Source organism: Scyliorhinus canicula, chromosome 9 (assembly GCF_902713615.1).
Source record: "Scyliorhinus canicula chromosome 9, sScyCan1.1, whole genome shotgun sequence".
Lineage (NCBI taxonomy): Eukaryota > Metazoa > Chordata > Chondrichthyes > Carcharhiniformes > Scyliorhinidae > Scyliorhinus > Scyliorhinus canicula.
Genome location: NC_052154.1, coordinates 91,933,532 through 91,954,202, shown reverse-complemented (window position 1 = coordinate 91,954,202; position 20,671 = coordinate 91,933,532). Strand labels below are relative to the sequence as shown.

General features: G+C 46.5%; 1 protein-coding gene across 1 annotated transcript in view; it reads left to right on the top strand.

Moving 5' to 3' along the window:
* The first annotated feature begins 7,375 nt into the window (after nt 1-7,375).
* LOC119970903 (immunoglobulin lambda-1 light chain-like) overlaps nt 7,376-20,671 on the top strand; it is a 44,866-nt gene continuing 31,570 nt past the window's right edge. The window contains exons 1-4 of the mRNA XM_038806012.1: nt 7,376-7,451; nt 7,584-7,901; nt 9,443-9,754; nt 17,100-17,173. Of these exons, the coding sequence (XP_038661940.1) occupies nt 7,376-7,451; nt 7,584-7,901; nt 9,443-9,754; nt 17,100-17,173 (780 nt within the window). The remainder of the gene's footprint in view (nt 7,452-7,583; nt 7,902-9,442; nt 9,755-17,099; nt 17,174-20,671) is intronic.

The following is a 20,671-nucleotide window of genomic DNA, read 5'->3' as shown; positions in this document are numbered from 1 at the left end:
CCTGCCCACTGGGATACCTCCCCCATCCTCTGTCCCTTCACACACCCTGCCCACTGGGATACCTCCCCCATCCTCTGTCCCTTCACACACCCTGCCCACTGGGATACCTCCCCCATCCTCTGTCCCTTCACACACCCTGCCCACTGGGATACCTCCCCCATCCTCTGTCCCTTCACACGCTGCCCACTGGGACCGTCCAGCGGCCTGCCGAGCAAATCTAAATAACCCATCTCATTCTCTTCCCTAGGACGTGATGCCAAATGACCAGGGCTGTCTGGCTGCAGACGGACACAGGCATCTTCCCCCACCTCACCCGGGGCCGCACGACAGAGGGTGCCCGATCAGCAGGGAGTCCCATCCTCCCCAACCCAATCTGCGGATCAGGACGCCCAGAGGGTGGCGAGACCACAAGCCACGGAAATGGCCAGCGATAACCCTCCGGACTCTGAGCGGCCCCACACCATTGAGGAGGTGCTAAATTGCGACAACATCGGGCTTGCGGCACTGCTATCTCCCACAACATCCATCATCCCAGAGACACTCTTCCCGGCGGGCCTATTTAGTGATGAGTCTCCTGGGTCACAGTCTGGTTCGCACCACACAGCTGAGCAGGTACAGCAGGTGGAGGTCGGAGCAACCGAGGGCCCGGACTCTCGGAGGCCAGACCAGGCCCAGGTTGCAGCTGGCTCCCAGACGTTTTCGGAGTTCCTGGAGTTTCTCAACCCACCCGCACAGCCGATGCCTCAAGAAACCCAGGGAAACAACGACGGGATGAGGGCTGCCTTCCTGACTCTGCAGACGCTGTTAGAGGAGTCGAACCCCGTCCACGCTCTTGGCAGTGACCCAGTCCGACACCGCACGGATGGCATCCGCGGTGGAGGCAATGGGTCAGGTGATGCAAGGCATTGGGGTTAATATGCACGCGTCATCCTCGGCCCTGGACAGGGTTGCCCACTCAGAGGCAGCAATGTGCCATAGGCAAAACGACATTGCCGGCGCCCTGCAGGCCTTGGCCCTGTCTCACCAGGTCATTGGCCAGTTGCAGCAGTCAGTCGCCGAGAGCATCAACCACCTGACACATGTGCTGGATGGCGTCGTGCACACACAGGTTGAGATCGCACAGTCCCTGGCGGGAATGTCTAACTCCCTGGACTCCGTGTCTGCAAACATTCGGATTCTGGTGGATACCGTTGCAGGCCTCCAGGACTGGCAGCGCCAGGTGTCGGTGGTGCGACGGGGCACCTCCCCGCTCGCACCTCTGTCCCAAAGTGAGGCCCGGGTGCCACCGGGCTCCCCGAGGGAGGAGGAGGTTTCGGGGCCGGTCCCATTAAGTCCATCACGGGACGTCCCGGAATTCTCGGCCTCCCCCCGTCCCATCCCTGGTGCATCGGGTGGGCAGCAGGCAGAGCAGGGTGGCACAATGTCACCCGAGACGCCCGCAGAGCAGTCTGGCCCATCAAGACCGGGTCGCCCCAGGAAACGCTTGGCCAAGGAGAAACGAGTCGAGGGGGGCGATTCGCAGCAATCCTCCTCCACTCCTGCTGTATCATCTGGGGAGTCACGTAGACGTAGTGTTAGGGCCCGTAAGGCAACTAAGATAGACACTGAGTAAGTTGGCACGGGTGAAGGGCACAGTTTAGTTGTCGGGGCTCGGGCACCTGTAAATAATTGTTAACATTAAACGCACTGTTCCACCTTACTTGTAATACCGTGTGATTGTTCCACAGCCACAGGAATCGTGATGGTGACCGAGTGTCGCTGGGGTTGACGAGCGGTGAAACTTCGGTGCCGGGTGTGCAGTCCCTGCCCCTCCCCCCCCACCCCCTCCCACAGCTAGCCCACGCGGGCACGTGATAGAGTGCCAGTAACGATCTCAGCGGCCACCAAGGTGGATGGTTCAGCTATTGCCATGGGTCAGACTCTCTCTAACGATTCTGAGCTCACAGTTCTTCGCAGTGCGGGCTGTCATCATTCCACATGGCACTGATCACACCCGCTAACACAGCCATCAATGTTGTGCCATACCGTCTGGACCCAGTGGAAAGGGTGATGTCGAAGTGGAGCAGTGTACACTGAGAGTGGGTGGGGGGGGGGGGTTGTGGTGGTGGAAGTTGTGTGTTGACCCTCTGCACGACTAGCGATGCAGGTGGTGGTTTGGTGTTCAGCGGGGACGTCACATGCGATGGGTGAACCGTGCTGCCACCAAGGCGTCGCGTGCCCGCCGTCCTCGCCGGGTCTGTCGTGCCGCCTCCTGGACATCACCAGCACCTGGGTCGTGTCTGCGTGCTGCACCCACCACTCCACCGGCCTCCTCCTCCTCCCTCTCCTCCTCCTCCTCCTCCTCCTCCTCCTCCTCCTCCTCCTCCTCTGTGCTGGCACCACTGCCACTGGCTTCTCCCTCCGCCTCCTGCAGCAGGTCATCTCCCCTCTGCATCGCGATGTTGTGCAGCGCACAGCAGACCACAACAATGCGAGCGACCCTTTCGGGCTGGTACTGCAGGGCCCCTCCGGAGCGGTCCAGGCACCTGAATCTCATCTTCAGGAGGCCAAGGCAGCGCTCCACCACACCCCTGGTTGCTGCATGGGCCTCGTTGTATCGTGATTCTGCATTGGTCTGAGGCCTCCGTATAGACATCATCAGCCAAGACCTCAGCGGATAACCCCTGTCGCCTAGCAACCAGCCCCTCAGCCGGGGGGGGGGACATCCCTCAAACATCGCAGGGATGAATGACTGCGCCAGTATGTAGGAGTCATGCACACTCCCTGGGAACCTTGCAGAGACATTCATGATCCTCATGTGGGGGTCGCATACCACCGGGATATTAGAACATAGAACATAGAACATAGAACGATGCAGCGCAGTACAGGCCCTTCGGCCCTCGATGTTGCACCGACATGGAAAAAAACTAAAGGCCATCTAACCTACACTATGCCCTTATCATCCATATGCTTATCCAATAAATTTTTAAATGCCCTCAATGTTGGCGAGTTCACTACTGTTGCAGGTAGGGCATTCCACGGCCTCGCCACTCTTTGTGTAAAAAACCCACCTCTGACCTCTGTCCTATATCTATTACCCCTCAATTTAAGGCTATGTCCCCTCGTGCTAGCCACCTCCATCCGCGGGAGAAGGCTCTCGCTGTCCACCCTATCTAACCCTCTGATCATTTTGTATGCCTCTATTAAGTCACCTCTTAACCTTCTTCTTTCTAACGAAAACAACCTCAAGTCCATCAGCCTTTCCTCATAAGATTTTCCCTCCATACCAGGCAACATCCTGGTAAATCTCCTCTGCACCCGTTCCAAGGCTTCCACGTCCTTCCTATAATGAGGCGACCAGAACTGTACGCAATACTCCAAATGCGGCCGGACTAGAGTTTTGTACAACTGCAACATGACCTCATGGCTCCGGAACTCAATCCCTCTACCAATAAAGGCCAACACACCATAGGCCTTCTTCACAACCCTATCAACCTGGGTGGCAACTTTCAGGGATCTATGTACATGGACACCGAGATCCCTCTGCTCATCCACACTACCAAGAATTTTACCATTAGCCAAATATTCCGCATTCCTGTTATTCTTTCCAAAGTGAATCACCTCACACTTCTCCACATTAAACTCCATTTGCCACCTCTCAGCCCAGCTCTGCAGCTTATCTATGTCCCTCTGTAACCTGCAACATCCTTCCGCACTGTCTACAACTCCACCGACTTTAGTGTCGTCTGCAAATTTACTCACCCATCCTTCTGCGCCCTCCTCTAGGTCATTTATAAAAATGACAAACAGCAACGGCCCCAGAACAGATCCTTGTGGTACGCCATTCATGGAGTATGTCCCCCTTCTGTTTGTGAACACATCCCTGTCCCCTGCAGGCGGGCGCATGGGGACGTGAACACAATCGATTGCCCCCTGCACCCTCAGTATCCCGGCCACGCTGTCAAATCCACGAGCTCGTAAGTCTTGACTTGCTTGGTCCTTGGGAAAGGTGATGTAGCGGTCAGCGATGGCATAGAGGGCTTCGGTCACATCCCGGATGCACCTGTGCACCGATGACTGGGAGATCCCGGAGAGGTCCCCGCTCGGAGACTGGAAGGAGCCGGTCGCATAGAAGTTAAGAGCGACCGTCACCTTGATGGCAACCGGGATCGCGTGTCCTCCCCCCGTTCCACGTGGGGCGAGGTGCGCCACGAGGTGACAGATATGTATCACCGTCTGCCTACTCAGCCAGAGTCTCCTCCTGCAGATGATATCCCTCATTGTTAGGAAAGAGACCCGGACACGGTACACCCTAGGCCTTGGTCGTCGCCTCTGGCGCCGTGGCTGCACCCTCACTCTCTCCTCTTCCTCTTCCTCCTCCTCCTCCCAATGCTGCTCGACGACTGGCAACTCCTCGACCCTTCCCTCTGCTGCTGCAGCTGGCCCTGCATCCACTGCGGGTTGTGGGTGTGGATGCCCCCTCCGTCTCCCCCACTCCCCCCTCCACCTCCCCCACTCCCCCCCTCCATCTCCCCCACCCCCCTCCATCTCCCCCACTGCCCCCTCCGTCTCCCCCACTCCCCCCCGTCTCCCCCACTGCCCCCTCCGTCTCACCCACTGCCCCCCCATCTCCCCCACTGCCCCCTCCGTCTCCCCCACTGCCCCCTCCATCTCCCCACCGTCCCCTCTCTGGACCCCCCTTCCCGGTCTCAGGGATGCCTTCCCCGTTGTGGCCAGACTCGAGCGGTGCGCTGAGCGGTGCGCTGAGCGGTGCGCTAACCTCCTCGAAGCTGTCGTTAGCCAGCACGACTGGTTGACGAACTTAAAAAGCAGGTGTGTTTGACGCCGTGTAAACAGTGCGCGATGACGTCGGGACTTCTGCCCATCCGGGCCGGTGAATAGCGGGGGGGGGGGGCAATTTGTAGCGATTCTGGTCATGTTGGGGGCGTGACGGAGGCGTTTGGCGGGAATGGCGAGTCGGAGATTTTGCGGGGTTCGGAGAATAGCAGGAGGGCGTCGGACCAGCGTCGCCGTAAAAATTTGCGACGCCCGCTATTCTCCGACCCGTCGTGAGTGCGGAGAATCGCGCCCGCTATTTTTGAGGAGACAGAGCATCACGATTCAACGTCAAACCGCCACCTGCGCACGATTCTCTGCCGATCGCACATCCCATTTTCGGTGACGGTTAATGGAGAATTCCACCCAGGTTCTTTGATGTGAAACTTAAATAAAATTAAATAAAGCTTCACGGTTTATTGCGTAAAACTAAATTCTTAGCCAATTCCACCATAAGCTTGAAGTTATTGTCAGACAGCATATTCACGGTACTAATATTCAGTAATATATCTGATCTGAAATGTATCAAATAATCTGAATGACATTCCTTTTCACTTCGATAGTCGTAACATTTACAATGTTGCAATTGTTGCACAGCATGTTGCAACTTCGGAATCCAAAGGCGAGAAAATGGGGCAATTCATTTTGAAGAATGCACTTGCAACACATTTTGAAAACCACAATGAGATCAAGCAGCGGAAACAAAGTTTGAGAATCATGAAATTGTGTTTTTCATAACTCCCACAGTTTTATGAGGACACGTATTCATTCGTCATGCTTGCTTCAAATCCAAAAGAGAAGCAGGGAAGTAAAATGTGAAAACGAACAGACAATTTGCAAAGGGAAATGAATTGCTGAAGGACAGGCACGGTCGCACAGTGGGTAGCACTGCTGCCTCATAGCGCCAGAGACCCCGGTTCAATTCCGGCCTCAGGTACCAGTCTATGTGGAGTTTGCGCTTTCTGCCTGTGTTTCTTCTGGGTGGCGCATTTTCCTACCATTGTCCAATGGTGTGCAGATTAAGTGGATTGCCAATGTAAATTGTCTCTCAGTGTTCAAAGGTGGGGGGGGGGGTTAACGTTTTGACGGACGAGTGGCCCCACGTCGGGAGCTCAGAGGGTCAATGCAGACTTTGTTGGCCTCCTTCTGCTCTGTGGGGGCTCTATGATTGTATGAACTAAGTAGACAGACATTCGAGAGGTGGAGTTTAGTGTTGCAAAATATGATGTCCACGTTGGAGAGAACAAGGGAAAATGTGAATATGATTTAATTGGATTGTTACTGCAGAATACCGGGAACAGAGCAATCCGTGCAGCCTGGTAAATGGATCACAAGCCATTCACATGGAGAACAAACAACAGATGCGAAAACAATCGAAATATTAATGTGTATTTCAAGGGAATAGTCAATGTGAGAGATAGACAAGTTATGCATCGACTGTACAGGACAATACTGAGACCAGACCTTGAAATTATGTCTTGTGTCGGTTACCCTTAACAGTCGGCAGTTGCTATAGGTAGGAGACGTGTCATTAAGTATGAAAGGGTTGCATTATCAGGCAAGATTGAGCAGCTTAGCTGTAGTTTAAAAATTAGGAAATTATCTTACTGAGACATGTAGGATTCTAAAGGAGCTTCACAGGACGATTGCAGCGAGAATTTTGCTCTCGTGAGAGAATGAGTTCTCAGAGAACCGGTTTGAAATGTGATTGAGCATGAAGTTTGGTATAATCTCTCAAATGATTTACCTTAGAGTGTATTGGAGGCCGGACCATTAAAATTATTGATGCATATATTTTAACTTTAAAAGGAAGTCAAGGGTTTTCGGGAGGCAGGGGTTTGTGGGTTGCTGTGAAGGTAAGGAAGTGATATAAAGTCCACAATGATATTATCAAGTGATCTTGATGTACGATGCGTCCGGTTCGAACAGCCAAGTTGCTGATTCATGATCATATTATTGAACCGAACCAGAATTGTCTACAGTTCTCAATTTTCCCGGAGACGGAGATGCCGTGAAATGAACAAAAGACGAATATATGGGGAGTTCACTTAGTTAAAAATGAACACTTACCTGTTAACTCCAAGGAAAGCCAAGTCACATAAAAGTTTATGTTCTGGCAGCACCTGCAAAGAGAGAATTCGATTTAACGACACAGCGAAATGTTATATTTCCATAGTTGAGTCTATTTCGGCATTTTTTCTTTGCAGTTGCCTTTTTTATTGTTGACGGTCAATTTACGTATCCAAATAAAATACCGAAGATATTCATCTTTCTAAAACAGCATTTTCTTCCAAACCTGTAAATATATAAGCCAGATGAACCGATGTATCAAATGAAGGACTGGCCAGGGCTGTTTTTATTTTAGTTAATTCGAATCATCCTGCTCGTAATGTTGAAAAACCTTCAAAGTTCAATCCCACCACCACAGACTATATTTCAGCACGTCTTTCTTTCCACAGCAACTGCAAACTGGTGGCACCGCACGTCATAATTTCGTTCTATACAACAGGCCAACTGCAAAAGTGCCCTGTAAATTCGCCAGTTTTGTATACGGATAGAGATGGTTATTACTTTCTCCAATATGATTGTTCGCGCTCTTCTTCAGTCCTCCTTGATCCTGGGGATGATCAGCACAGGTATCGGTCGCATTAATTTTTATTTTGAAGCCTTGATAGTGTTTATTCCAACAAAACTATAAGATATTGTAATTCAGATCTTGAATGTTCAATTGATTGATTGTATATTTTCTCTCTTCCCCTCTTTCAAAGTTAATTGTTATGCCGATACTCAAGTTTTGCAAAGACCTCAACACAAGATTGTGATGGTTGGACAAAATATTACCATCACTTGTGCATTCACTCCTCTGTCTGATAATTCAGAAGTGAATATTTTCTGGTGGAGACTCGGCGAAAATGTATTTATGCAACCGACTTCAGACATGAGGAAGCATGTTTTAAAGAGGAAAGGGCAAAGCACCTTCCAACTCCTTGATGTACGTTTGCATGATGCCGGTATTTATTACTGCGGTATCAAAGAAGCAAGAGCGAGGATGAATAACGGAACTGGATCAACATTTGTTGTTCACGGTAAATATCACTGTTGGGTGGAATGTTTGGATTATTCTCTCAAATATATATATATAAGGTCGACCAGAATTGCGTCAAGTGGATTTTATTAGTCCTATATTTGGTTACTTTAACGTAATTCAGAAAATTATAATATTTGGTACATTTCGGCAATCCCAAAAGCTGACAATTTGGAAATTGCATGCAGGGACCCAATAGAATATTTCAACTAATCCAAAACTGATATTGGGATGTTTCGGTTTATACCATGTGTGAAGCCTATCAAAACATACCTTTTTTTAAATGTTGAGGTTATACCGAAGAAAAGTGAAACGCATTTCATGGCTTAACCTTAAAATAGAATTGGTTGTTTTGGAAATTACTAACTGTGTTGGCGGCACGGTGGCAGAGTGGTTAGCACTGCTGCCTCACAGCGCCAGGAAAACTAATTTAATGTTGGCCGGGAATCACGATCTGTGTGGAGTTTGTACGTTCTCCCAGTGACTGCGTGGGTCTCCGGTTTCATCCCACAGTCCAAAGATATACAGGCTAGGTCGATTGGCCATGCTAAATTGTCCCTTACTGTCCAGGGATCTGCAAGTTAGGTTATGGGGTTAAAGGGATTGGGCGTGGTGGATGGGACTGTGCAAATATGTAGCTCATTCGAAGACTCGATGGGCCAAATGACATCCTTCTGCGCTGCAGGGATGCTGTGGAGTTCGGAGGAGCGACATTGCTCAGAGATGTCCCTCTAGTTTACCGTAAAGCACTATTTAATTCCTCATAAAATACTATTAAAATACAAGCTATAATGCTTGTACGACATGGTATTATTTGGATTGAACTCGAGGCAGCTTTTTTCGAAATAATTATGGGGAGAATTTATGGAGTATTCTTCATCAGGCCATTCGTGCAAATACCTGAGAACATCCAAGTGAAATTACGTGAACGGCCGTTTGTTGCCCGTTTTTCTATTGTTTCCGAAGACTTATCCATACAATTTCAAGACGATCATTCCAGTTGCCTGATTCAAGAAATATTCCATGATTTACGGAATTTAACTGGCCTGGAATTATCGTGGGTGATACTGGTCTCTAGATATTTTCAGGTGAGATCGTAGTGAAATAAATTCAACCTTGTTTTTTCTGGATGGAGTTAAATATTCAACACCATTGTAATGAAAGTACAGCTGTCCGACTATTTTGGTCAACACCCCTCCACGAGTCCATAGAATTATAAACGGAAGAAACCTTCACTTATCGTATTGCTTAGGGATTGGATTTGTTCTTGGATGCCATATTTGCCAAATCGCAATCAAAACGGCATTTGAATTTGATACACGGTTTGCGAGAAATTATATTGGTTCTGATGGTTGTGAGATTTTAAAAGCCTTACATACATGGTTGCTTCAGAGATCATTGAATACGTAGAGGTAGACCATTGTTAACATTTTTGAAAAATAATTAAACAACACTCTTGCGTTTTGTGGAATTATTGGCTGTGAGATGTGTTAATTTTCTATATATTCATTGCTTAATAACTATCCCTGAACTCCATTCAAGCTGTTCCACATACTCCAACCATACTCTGGAAAACGCCTGATGAAAATGCAAACGTCTATCTTCATCTCGTATGTGAAACAGTGGACTTTTACCCGGAAGATGTTACTTTGCAGTGGTACAAAGGTTCAAGCAGGATTATAACCGGGATTCAAACAACAAAACGTTTGAATAAAGCAGGTCTCTATCAAGCTACAAGTGTTCTGCATGAGTCACAGCCAGTCCTGAGAGGAACACCTTACACTTGTCTGGTGTCCCATACGACGCTGCAGGCTCCGAAAATATCTGTTCACCTGGTAACTGGTTCTGACCCAGGTAAGAAGACGAGTATTTATCCTTTTAATTATCATTTTCAATGTTATTGCTGGATTTGCGTAGAACCAGCCCTGAGAACAATTATTTACGCGAAATCGGATAATGCACGCCCAGCATCTGCAAGCGAATGTAAAATTTGGTTAGGAAGGACGTTGCCCTCTGTTGCAATTTTATCCTCAAGACTCTTCAGAATAACGGTATCTCAGTTTTTGCATGTCTCCTGAAAGTTCTGTATTCTCTTGCCCGATACTTGTGATAGAGATTATACTGTTTGGTGATCAGTGCTTCTGTTGAACAGAATAACACCTCGAATTTGCCAGTGCAAAGGCTGCAGGAGGTACGAACGAATTAAGAAAAGGAATAATAGAACATCGTTTCATAGTTCGTCTAGAGCATATAGAATGCAGTACAGTTTGTTCCCCCACAAAGGGGAGCGGAAGGATTCTGGATGAAAACGCAATCAGATAAGGTCATCTAGATACTACATTGTCCCTTTATAATTTTGAGTGATTAGTGTTAAATTAAACATATTTGGTGACGATATAATATTTCTGCAAATGAAATTGTCACAAGACATAAAGCAAAATTCCTTTGATTATATTTTAGATGGAAACAATGGAAGCTACGTAATGCAGCAGAATTAATATTCCCTAAGTCACAGGATATCTATAAAACACCTCCTGATCTCAAGATAATCTTTATTTCAAAATAAATTGTTATAAAGCAACAATTTGGGGAAGCACGATAGCACAGTGCTTACCACTGTTGCTTCACAGCTCCCGGGTCTCACCATCGACTTCCGGCTTGGGTCACTGTCTGTGCAGAGACCGCACGTTCTCCCCGTGTCTGTGTGGATTTCCTCCGGATGCTCCTTTTTCCTTCCATTGCCCAAAAATGTGAAGGTTAGGTGGATTGGCCATGCTAAATTGCCCTTCGTGTCGAAAAAGGTTAGGTGGGATTTCTGGGTTGCGAGACTAGGGTGGAGGTATGGGTTTTGGTAGGGTGTGCTTTCCAAGGGCCAGTGCAAACTAGACGGACCGAATGGCCTCCTACTGCAATGTAAATTCTGTGATAATTTATTTGAACAGTTAAGATTGCGTACGCAATATTTGCTTATTTCCAGGTCATCAAGTCAATTGTAAATTCAAAAGCTTCAGTGGCTTTTCCTAGGCATATAGAATGCAAATTAAATGGCTTTACTTGTATTTGTCAACGGCACTGCCCAGAAACCTTTGCCGTCTTTAAATTATTGTGCACATCATAACATGAAAAATAAACAGTTGTATAAATGAAACTAATTTTGGAGGGATGGTGCCGAAGTCAAGGATTACAACTATTCGGACGAACAAAATATATATATTTTAAAGCTAAACAGCACTGGAAATCTTTGAGGGTTTACAGACATTGCATGTTTGAACGAATTCATGATACGGGCATTTCCAGTTGAGAGAAAATTAAAATCTGGCGGCAAAGTATATCGAGAGTTGGAAGCATATTCAATGAGGGCTAAGGACAAACTGGTTAGTGGTCAACTGAGCAACTGATCAGACTGTGGATCCACAAACACAGAGTCTGCTTGTGGTAAACAAGTACGCTTTTAAAAGCAAGAATACAGGTGTGAGTATAACAGCGACAAGAGATGGTGAGAAGGGTAGTTGGGCTATTTCGCTCGAGAGAATGGAGAGAACTATTTGCTTTAGAATTGCACAACGACCGAATTGAAATAATAATAGGACTTACAGAGTCCAGTCGAACTCCGTTTAATGGCGTGCTGAGATTTGTTTTAATACCAAGCAATCTATTTGGCACTGGAACGTTGGAATTGCAATCATCATAAAAGTGGACCTTTGAAAATTGTTGGATCTGGGTGCTGTTAACCCCTGTGCTTTAGAGTATCATAGAATTTACAGTGCAGAAGGAGACCATTGGGCCCATCGAGTCCACAATGGAAAGGCCAACCCACCTAAGCCCACACCGCCACCCTATCCCCACAACCCAGTAACTACAACTAAAGATTTTGAAGACTATGGGAAATTTAGCATGACCAAACCACCTAACCTGCACATCTTTGGACTGTGGGAGGAAACTGGAACACCCGGAAGAAACCCACACATCGTGCAGAGCTGTGAAGAAACCGTGCTAACCATTGTGCTACCGTGCTGCCCTCTTAAGAGACTTCATCCTATTTCCGTAAACTGAGTTGTTATTGAGAAAGTAGATGCATTATTTTAATTATCCAACATTCCTTATTTTCCAAGATGGTTCAATTAGAATGCCAAATGACGAATATAACCTCTGTAGGAATGGGTGTATGCGACATTTCAGGGGCAGGTGACATCGATTCGTTGGCTTCCTGTTCAAAACGATTCTACTCGGGCAGCATAGCACCCCTCCCCGATGCACTCATGCATTATATGCTCGTTTGAGAGCACAATGCCAAGCAACCGATTTCACCTGCCTCAGTAGCCTCGGAAACACGAATTTCAACGGTCACAGCCTCAGAAGTTCTCACCCGTCTCGAAAGCAAACTCATGGAAAGCAAGGAGTGCTGACGAGTCCCTCCGATCTTGCACGGACCAATTGCCGGGTGTGGTTGCAGACATCTTTCACCTGTTATTTCTCTGTTCCAAATTTCACACCTGCTTCAAGAAGACCACTATTACACCGGTACTGTAGAAGCACCAGGCAACGTGCATCCACTACCACTGACCAGTGGTCCTAACATCTATTATTATCACGTTCTTAGAGAGCTTAGTCATGAGACACAATATCTTCAACCTTCTATATTGTCTTGATGCACTGCAATTCGCCTACTGCAACAACCGGCTCACTGTGTATGCTAACTCCCCGGCCGTACACTCATCCCTAGTGCATCTCGACAAGCCTATGGCGTATTCCTGATATTTCACTATAGCTCTGCCTTCAGCACAATAATCCCAGCCAAGTTCACATCAAAACTCCAAAACCTAGGACTCGGATTGTCCCTCTGGAACTGGATTTCCTGATCCACAGACGTCAATCAGTAAGGCAAAACAACGGCACCTCCTCCATGATAGTACTCAATATCGGGGTCCTGCAATGATCAGTTAGGTCCCCTACTATACTCCCTGCCCACATATGACCATGTGGAAAAATTCGGCTCCTACTCCATCTACAGGTTTACTGATGGCACCTCCATAATGGGTCAGATCGCAAACAAGACGGGTCAGAGTACAGGAAGGCGATAGAAAATGTAGTGGAGTGGTGCATTGACAACAATCTCTCCCTCAATTGCAACAAAACAAAGGAGCTGGTCATCGATCTCTGGAAGTGAAGTGTCGTCCACACCCCTGTCTGAATCAATGGTGCCGGGGGGGAGATGGTTGACAGCTTGAAATTCCGAGGTTTAAACATTACCAACAATCTTTCCTGGTCCACTCACGTCGACGCTGCGACCAAGAAAACATAACAGCACCCTTACATCCTCAGAAAATTAAGGACAATCGGCAATTAAGGCATGCTATCTGAGTGCATCACAACTTAGTATGGCCACTGATCGGCCCAGGAATGTAAGAAACGACAGTGTCCTGAACACATCTCAGTCCATCACGCGAGCCGACCTCAAGACCATTGATTTTGTACACATGTCGCGCTGCCATGGGGAAATGGGCAGCACAATCAAAGACCCCTCCCACCCAGGCCATTCTCTCCTCCGCTGGCAGAAGATGCAAATGCTTGACAACACGCACCAACCAATGCAAAACTACTGTCTTCACCACTGAAACTAGACTCTTGACTGACCCCCTGAGGGTCTGAACTGATATTTTGGATCTTTTACATGCATCTTCTCTACAGCTGTAGCACTATATGCCGGATACTTCGCCCTCTATCTATTTTATGCATTTTCATTATGTGTCCTCGTGTATTTTTGTAAGTTCTATGTTTTCATGTATGGGGCAATCTGACTGGACTGTACTCAGAACTATATTGTTTACTGTACTCGGTACACGTGACAATCATATAAACCTATATTCAAAACGGGGTGAACGACATAAAGGAGCAAAGTACATGCGTGTTAGCTTAATATCTCTTTTTCGAACAGGTGAGAAGGTATTAAAGATATTATTGGACGGCGGTTAAACAAAAATCAAATAAATCAGGCAACGTCAACACAGTTCTGTGAAAGTGAAACCAATTTATTGGATTTATTTGAAGGAGTCGTATATGCTGTTGATGAAGTCTCTCTGGTGATTGAAGTGTACCTGCATTTCTAAAAGACATGGATTGGTGGCCATGCAAACGGCCACAGCAGATAATGAAAGTTCAAGGCGTAGACAGAGGATTACTTAGCTGACAGGAAACGATGAATGGGCATAAAAGGGCCATAATACGATTGGAAATATGTGACCATGGTGTTCCACATGGACAATTGATGGGGTCTCAACTTTTTAGTATGCTTATAAACGACTTAGTTGAAACAACGGAATGCATGGTTGCTAAATTTGTTGATTGCGCTTAGAGACGTTGGAAAGTAAGTTGTGAAGAGGACACACATAGTTAACAAAGAGATGTGGACGTGATATGTAAGTAGGCAAAATATCTGCAAACTGGACAATTATGAGGGTTGGCACAGTGGTTAGCATTGCTGCCTCATAGATCCAGGGACTTGGGTTCAATTCCCGCATTGGCTAATTGTATGGAACAAAGAACATAGAACATACAGTACAGAAGGAGGCCATTCGGCCCATCGAGTCTGCACCGACCCACTTAAGCCCTCACTTCCACCCTATACCCGCAACCCAATAACCCCTCCTTACCGTTTTGGTCTCTAAGGACAATTTAGCATGGCCATTCCATCTAACCTGGACGTCTTTGTACTGTGGGAGGAAACCGGAGCACCCGGAGGAAACCCACGCAGACATGGGGAGAACGTGCAGACTCCACACAGACAGTGACCCAGCGGGGAATCGAACCTGGGAGTCTGTGAAGCCACAGTGCTATCCACTTCTGCTACCGTGCTGTCCTTTGCTGGAGTTTGCATGTTTTCTCCGTGTCCTCGTGGGTTTCCTTTGTGTGTTCCACTTTCCTTCCACCGTCCAAAATGTGTAGGCGATGTGAACTCTTAGTGTCCACCATGTGCATCCTAGGTGGGATTATTGGAAAAGACAGGGAAGTGGGCGAGTTAGTGTGCTCTTATAGAGGGTTGATGCACACGCGATAAGCCAAATGGCCTCCATCTGCACTGTAGATATTATACAACAGAAAGTAGACGTAAATTCTATGAACGTTAGAAATCGGCGATACAGATGAATGTCGGTGTCCTCATTTATCAATCACAAAATGGCTACTATGAATGTTAACCTAATAATTGGAAAAGCTGACAATTGTCAGAGGAATTTGATCTGCATGTTAGGAAGTTAAGATTCTGTTTCTCAGCACAATGATGAGACTACCTCTAGTCTATCATGAACAGTATTCACCTCTATATATAAAGCAGAATTTAACTGTTTTGAAAACAGTTCAGAGGAGATTCATGAGAATGACACCGGGGAAGGGTCTGTTGTCATATGTCATATGTTGAGGAGGCTAGCATTTTATGCAGTGAAGATGAGAAAAGTTGGAGGAAATTTGATTGAAATATTTAAGATCCTGAGGGGCATTGGCATGATTGATGTGTAGGGCATGTTTCTTCTCTGGGGGGTATCATGCACCAGGATCAATATTGAAAAAATAACGTGTCGCCCATTTAAGACAGATGACAAGAAATTTTTTTTCTCAGAGAGTTGTGAGCCTTTGGAACTCTCTTCCACAAAAGGCAGTGGAAACAGAAACATCGAATACTTCTCAGGCTACGATACATAGGCCCTTGTTAAAAAAGTGGTCGACCGAATATGATGGATATGTGGCAGGTTCCAATTCAATCGACATAATCTTATCCAATGGGCTGAAGGAACGAATGTTTTCATTCTGCTCCTAATAAGGACATAGTTTTGACGGAACTGAATTGGTATCAACGTGAAACTGTTTACCTTCAGATGTACTTTGATACTTCTAAAAAAGGATGGATTAGTTTTCCTAGCTTTCCATCTTGCACTCAATAGGACAGACGTGCGAATGTCAATTTTAAGAGGCAGCAATAATGTAGACTGCAGGAGAGCCTGTTGCTGATTTTGCAGGAGATTGAATTTAATTTACAGGTGAGTTTTAGGTACACAGTTTCTGCTTTTGATGGCATTGAAAGCTTCATATAGTAGAGGTGACTTTAGTCGCGGTCGTTAAAATTACCCACTTTATGCTGCGGACAGCAGTTCAATCTTCTCTGCCATGTCAAAGCCACGAGCACCTTCGGATTGACTTGGAACATATAAAGTAGGAATAGCATCAGGCTACTCGGCGCATCGATCCTGGCAGAAGAATGGGTTAATGACCATGAATCACTCGTATTTCACAAATCCATCTGCTAAACACAGTAATGTACCCTGGCAGCATTGTCCGAGCTGACAGAATAGCCATGCCTGAAAAATCTAGGTTAATATTACTGTAATCTAAACAAAATATGGCTTCATTCTCTTTGTTCATCCCCGATCATATCGGACATCCTGAATGATGTTGGATTGGCACTCATCCAGGAAATTGGATAGTATTCCGCTGGACCAGTGAGTTGTGCCTTGTAGGTGCTGGGAAATTACTGGGGAGCCATAGGGTGAGTTACTCGTGACAGAATTCCTAGAGTATGACCTGATTTTATAACCGGAGTACCTATATGCGGCGCGGTAGCACAGTGGTAGCAATGTGGCTTCACAGCGCCAGATTCGCTGATTTGATTCCCAGCTTGGGTCATTTTCTGTGTGGAATCTCCACGTTCTCCCTGTGTCTGCGTGGCTTTCTTCTGAGTGCTCTGGTTTCCTCCCACAAGTCCCAAAATACGTGCTGTTAGGTGAATTGGATATTCGGAATTCTCCGTCCGTGTACCCAACAGGTGCTGGAATGTGGCAACTGGGGGCTTCTCACAGTCACTTCATTGCAGTGTTAATGTAAGCCAAGTTTTGGCAATGAAGATTATTATACATGGCATATCCGGTTCAGTTTATGATCAATGATTTCACGTGGGATGCTGATCGTGCGACTTAACAGATGATCATAACATTGCATATCAAGGGATGGTAGTTAGATATTTTATTTTTCGAATGTGTCATTGGATGTCACTTGTGGCGCCTAAATATTACTTTAAACGTATCAACGCAAGCCTGGGAAGTGTCAAGGTCTTGTGACATTTGGATACAGTCACTTCAGATCTAAGGATTCACCTTTGCTGCTCAACATTGTGCAATCGTCAATGCAACTTCTCACTTCTGACATAATGCAGTAAGGAATAATTTTGCTGAAGCAGCTGAAGATAATGACCCTTACGACACGACCCTGAGGAACTCCTACGATAAGGTATTGGACTTATTATGTCTTACAATCAACGAGCACAGTGATCTCATTCGTGCTCTATATGATTCCACCGAGTGGGATTTTTTTCATTGATTTCCAGTGACTGTAGCTTTTCTGGCGTGGATTTATGCAATACTCTGTCAAATGACGTCTAGGGCAGTCACTGCCACCTCTCCCATGGAGTACCCCTGTTTATCTATGTTTTAAACAAAACCACATTGAGATCAGTAGCTGAGTGGTCATGGATGAACCCAAACTATTCATCAGTGATCAGGATATTTCAATGTAAGTACCCCATGATTGCACCGCTTTTAACACTTGCATCACTTTCCTAGTGGTCGAGAGTAGACTGATGGGGAGATATTATGCCGGGACGGATTGGTCTTGCATTCTGTCTGCAGAGCATACGTGCACAGCAGATTCCAATGTTGTACTCAGGAACTTGGCTATGGTGCATGCAGGATATCGTAAACATGTTTTCAGTAACTGCCAGAATATTATCAGGCATGTAGCCTTAGCAGCATCCAATGCCTTTAGTCATTCGCGATATCACGTGAAGGGAATCGAATTGGCTGAAGACAGACAATTGGGTTGCAGGGGTCGTCAGGAGCAGAACTAAATTGGTGATCACCTTCGCACTTCTGAGGATGAATGGAACTGCTTTAGGCTTATCTTTTCAGCTAATTTCATAGGCTCGCCGATCACTGGGATCGGATATCTTTGTTGAACCTCGTCCTCCAATCGGTTGGCTTATTGTTCAGCACAATTAATGACTGAATATGACAGGACTGCAGACCATAGATCTGATGGAATGATGATGATGGACATTCTTTTCGTTGAACCTGTCAATGGTCCGGTGATTCTTTGCCTAAATTCCAATTTTCAAAGTACAAAGAATGACACAGCAGAGGAACAGGCCCCTTAGTCCTCCAATCACGTGCCGACCATGGTACCTACCTAAACTAAAACCATATACACTTACAGAGTGCGTATACTTCTATTCCCACTATATTCATATATTTGTCAAGATGCCCCTTAAATGCCGCTATCCTACCTGCTCCCATCAGCTCCCCAAGCAGTGCGTTCCATTCAGGCGGTGTCCATGGGCTGACACATTGAACCATTGCAGTGCTTCGGGTTGTGGCGCATTTGCATGGCAGGCTGCCAAATGATTTGGATGGGAACCTTCAGGTGGTGATGATCTCTGAAATCTGCTATCACCGTGCATCTAAATGGCAGTGGTCATGCGTATTGATGTTGCTGCCTAACGAGCGTTGTTACTTTACAGCAGTGCTTGGTAGTGGCATTTGAAATTGTCCTTTCCAGTACCTAAGTCTTGTTTTACTCCTTGCTCACGATTTACTGTCACTGAGTGGCGTGTTAGGCCATTGAAGAGTCAAAGGAAAGCAAGGCCATAGGATGCAAGGATGGCAGTTTTTTCTTCCCTCAAGAACATTCGGTCTATACGAACATTAACTATGCTTTCACAACGTTCATAAAGCCTAATCTCAGCTCTGAATTGATTGAATTCAGATTGCAGCAACTGCTGTTCTTAAGCTGAGCTTCCAGAGCATTAACCCGCGTCCCCGGGTTACTTGTCCAGTTACAAATGCAACAACGCCACCAGCTCTCCCATAATAGTTTTCTCCATTGCGACAGTGATCATTTTTTCCCAGTATATTCTCTGTTTTGGCATCTCCAAAGTGCACTCTTTGCACTTCATAAATTATTAAAGCTTACCAATCCAAATATTAAATGTTAAGCTTATAAAGCAGCTCCAAATGACATTAAACGTACATGACATGTTAAACTGTTTGTCTTCCATCCTAGAGCCCTGCCTCATTCGGTGCCCTATGTTTGTCTCTAAGTGTGAGAGCGTCTTCAGTCGTTGATAATTAAGAAACATTTCTACTCATATTAACTACAGCCTTGTTTATTTTGAAAGGCAATTACCGCCAACTGTCCATTGTTAGTTTATTACTTCGAGCACATATCATTCCCGTTCAACCGAACCACTATTGCACTGAAAGCTGCATATGCCATTTGCCGTCAGGCATCAGCTACCTTCGAGCTCATGTAAATTGTACAAGTAAAGCTTTTTAAAATACACACTGAAAGGATGCTTCCCATGTTATTTTTCATTGCAAAGCCAGAACTTCGAACTGTCGACTGTGTCTTCTGAGTTGGGGATAGCAAATCTATTGTCAGGTCCAGCTTGTCCAAGATAAATGTTTTATAAATGGCACTCAACAATACAGCCTAAACAAAAACTGAATGCCATGATGTGGAGATGGCGGCGTTGGACTGGGGTGAGCCCAGTAAGAAGTCTTACAACACCAGGTGAAAGTCCAACAGGTTTGTTTCAAATGGGCAGCACAGTAGCATTGTGGTTAGCATAATTGCTTCACAGCTCCAGGGTCCCAGGTTCGTTTCCGGTTTGGGTCACTGTCTGTGCGGAGTCTGCACATCCTCCCCGTGTGTGCGTGGGTTTCCTCTGGGTGCTCTGGTTTCCTCCCACTGTCTAAAGATGTGCAGGTTAGGTGCATTGGCCATGATAAATTGCCCTTAGTGTCCAAAATTGCCCTTAGTGTTAGGTGGGATTACTGGGTTATGGGGATAGGGTAGAGGTGTTGACCTTGGGTAGGGTGCCCTTTCCAAGAGCTGGTGCAGACTCGATGGGCCAAATGGCCTCCTTCTGCACTGTAAATTCTATGTAAAATCACTAGTATTCAGCGAACTGCTCATTCCTCAGGTGGATGAAGAGGTATGTTCCAGAAACATATTCATAGACAAAGTCAAAAATGCAAGACAATGCTTTGAATGTTTAGGGCATTTGTGGTCAGCATAACTGCTTCACAGGTCCAGGGTCCCAGTTTCGATTCCCGACTTGAGTCACTGTCTTTGTTGACTCTGCACATTCTCCGCATGTGTGCGTGGGTTTCCTTTGGGTTCTCCTGTTTCCTCCCACAGTCCAAAGGTGTGCAGGTTAGGTGGTTTGGCCATGCTTCATTGCCCTTAGTGTCCAAAATTGCCCTTAGTGTTGGGTGGGGTTACGGGGATAGGATGGAGGTGTAGACCTTGGGTAGGGTGCTCTTTCCAAGAACCGGTGCGGACTCAATGGGCCAAATGGTCTCCTTCTGCACTGTAACATTTGCAGATAATTAACTCTCTAAAGATCGAGAGATAGTGGTTAAAGAGGTGAGAATTGCCTCAAGCCAGGACAGTTGATAGGATTTGCAAGCCCAGGCCAGATGGAGGGAGATGAATGTAATGTGACTTGAATCAAAGGTACCGGTTGTGGCTGCACTCATGTGTGCGGAACTTGGCTGGACATTTCTGCCCGGTGATTTTGCATTGCCGCATGTCCTGTGTTTAGGGTGGAATCTGGAGAAGTGGAGTATTGTGAGGTTATCCGTGAGCTTGTGGTAAAACAAAGTGCTGAGGTGACCATCCTTGATGCAGATGAGTGTGTCCAAGAATGCAACTGATTTTAGAGAGTAG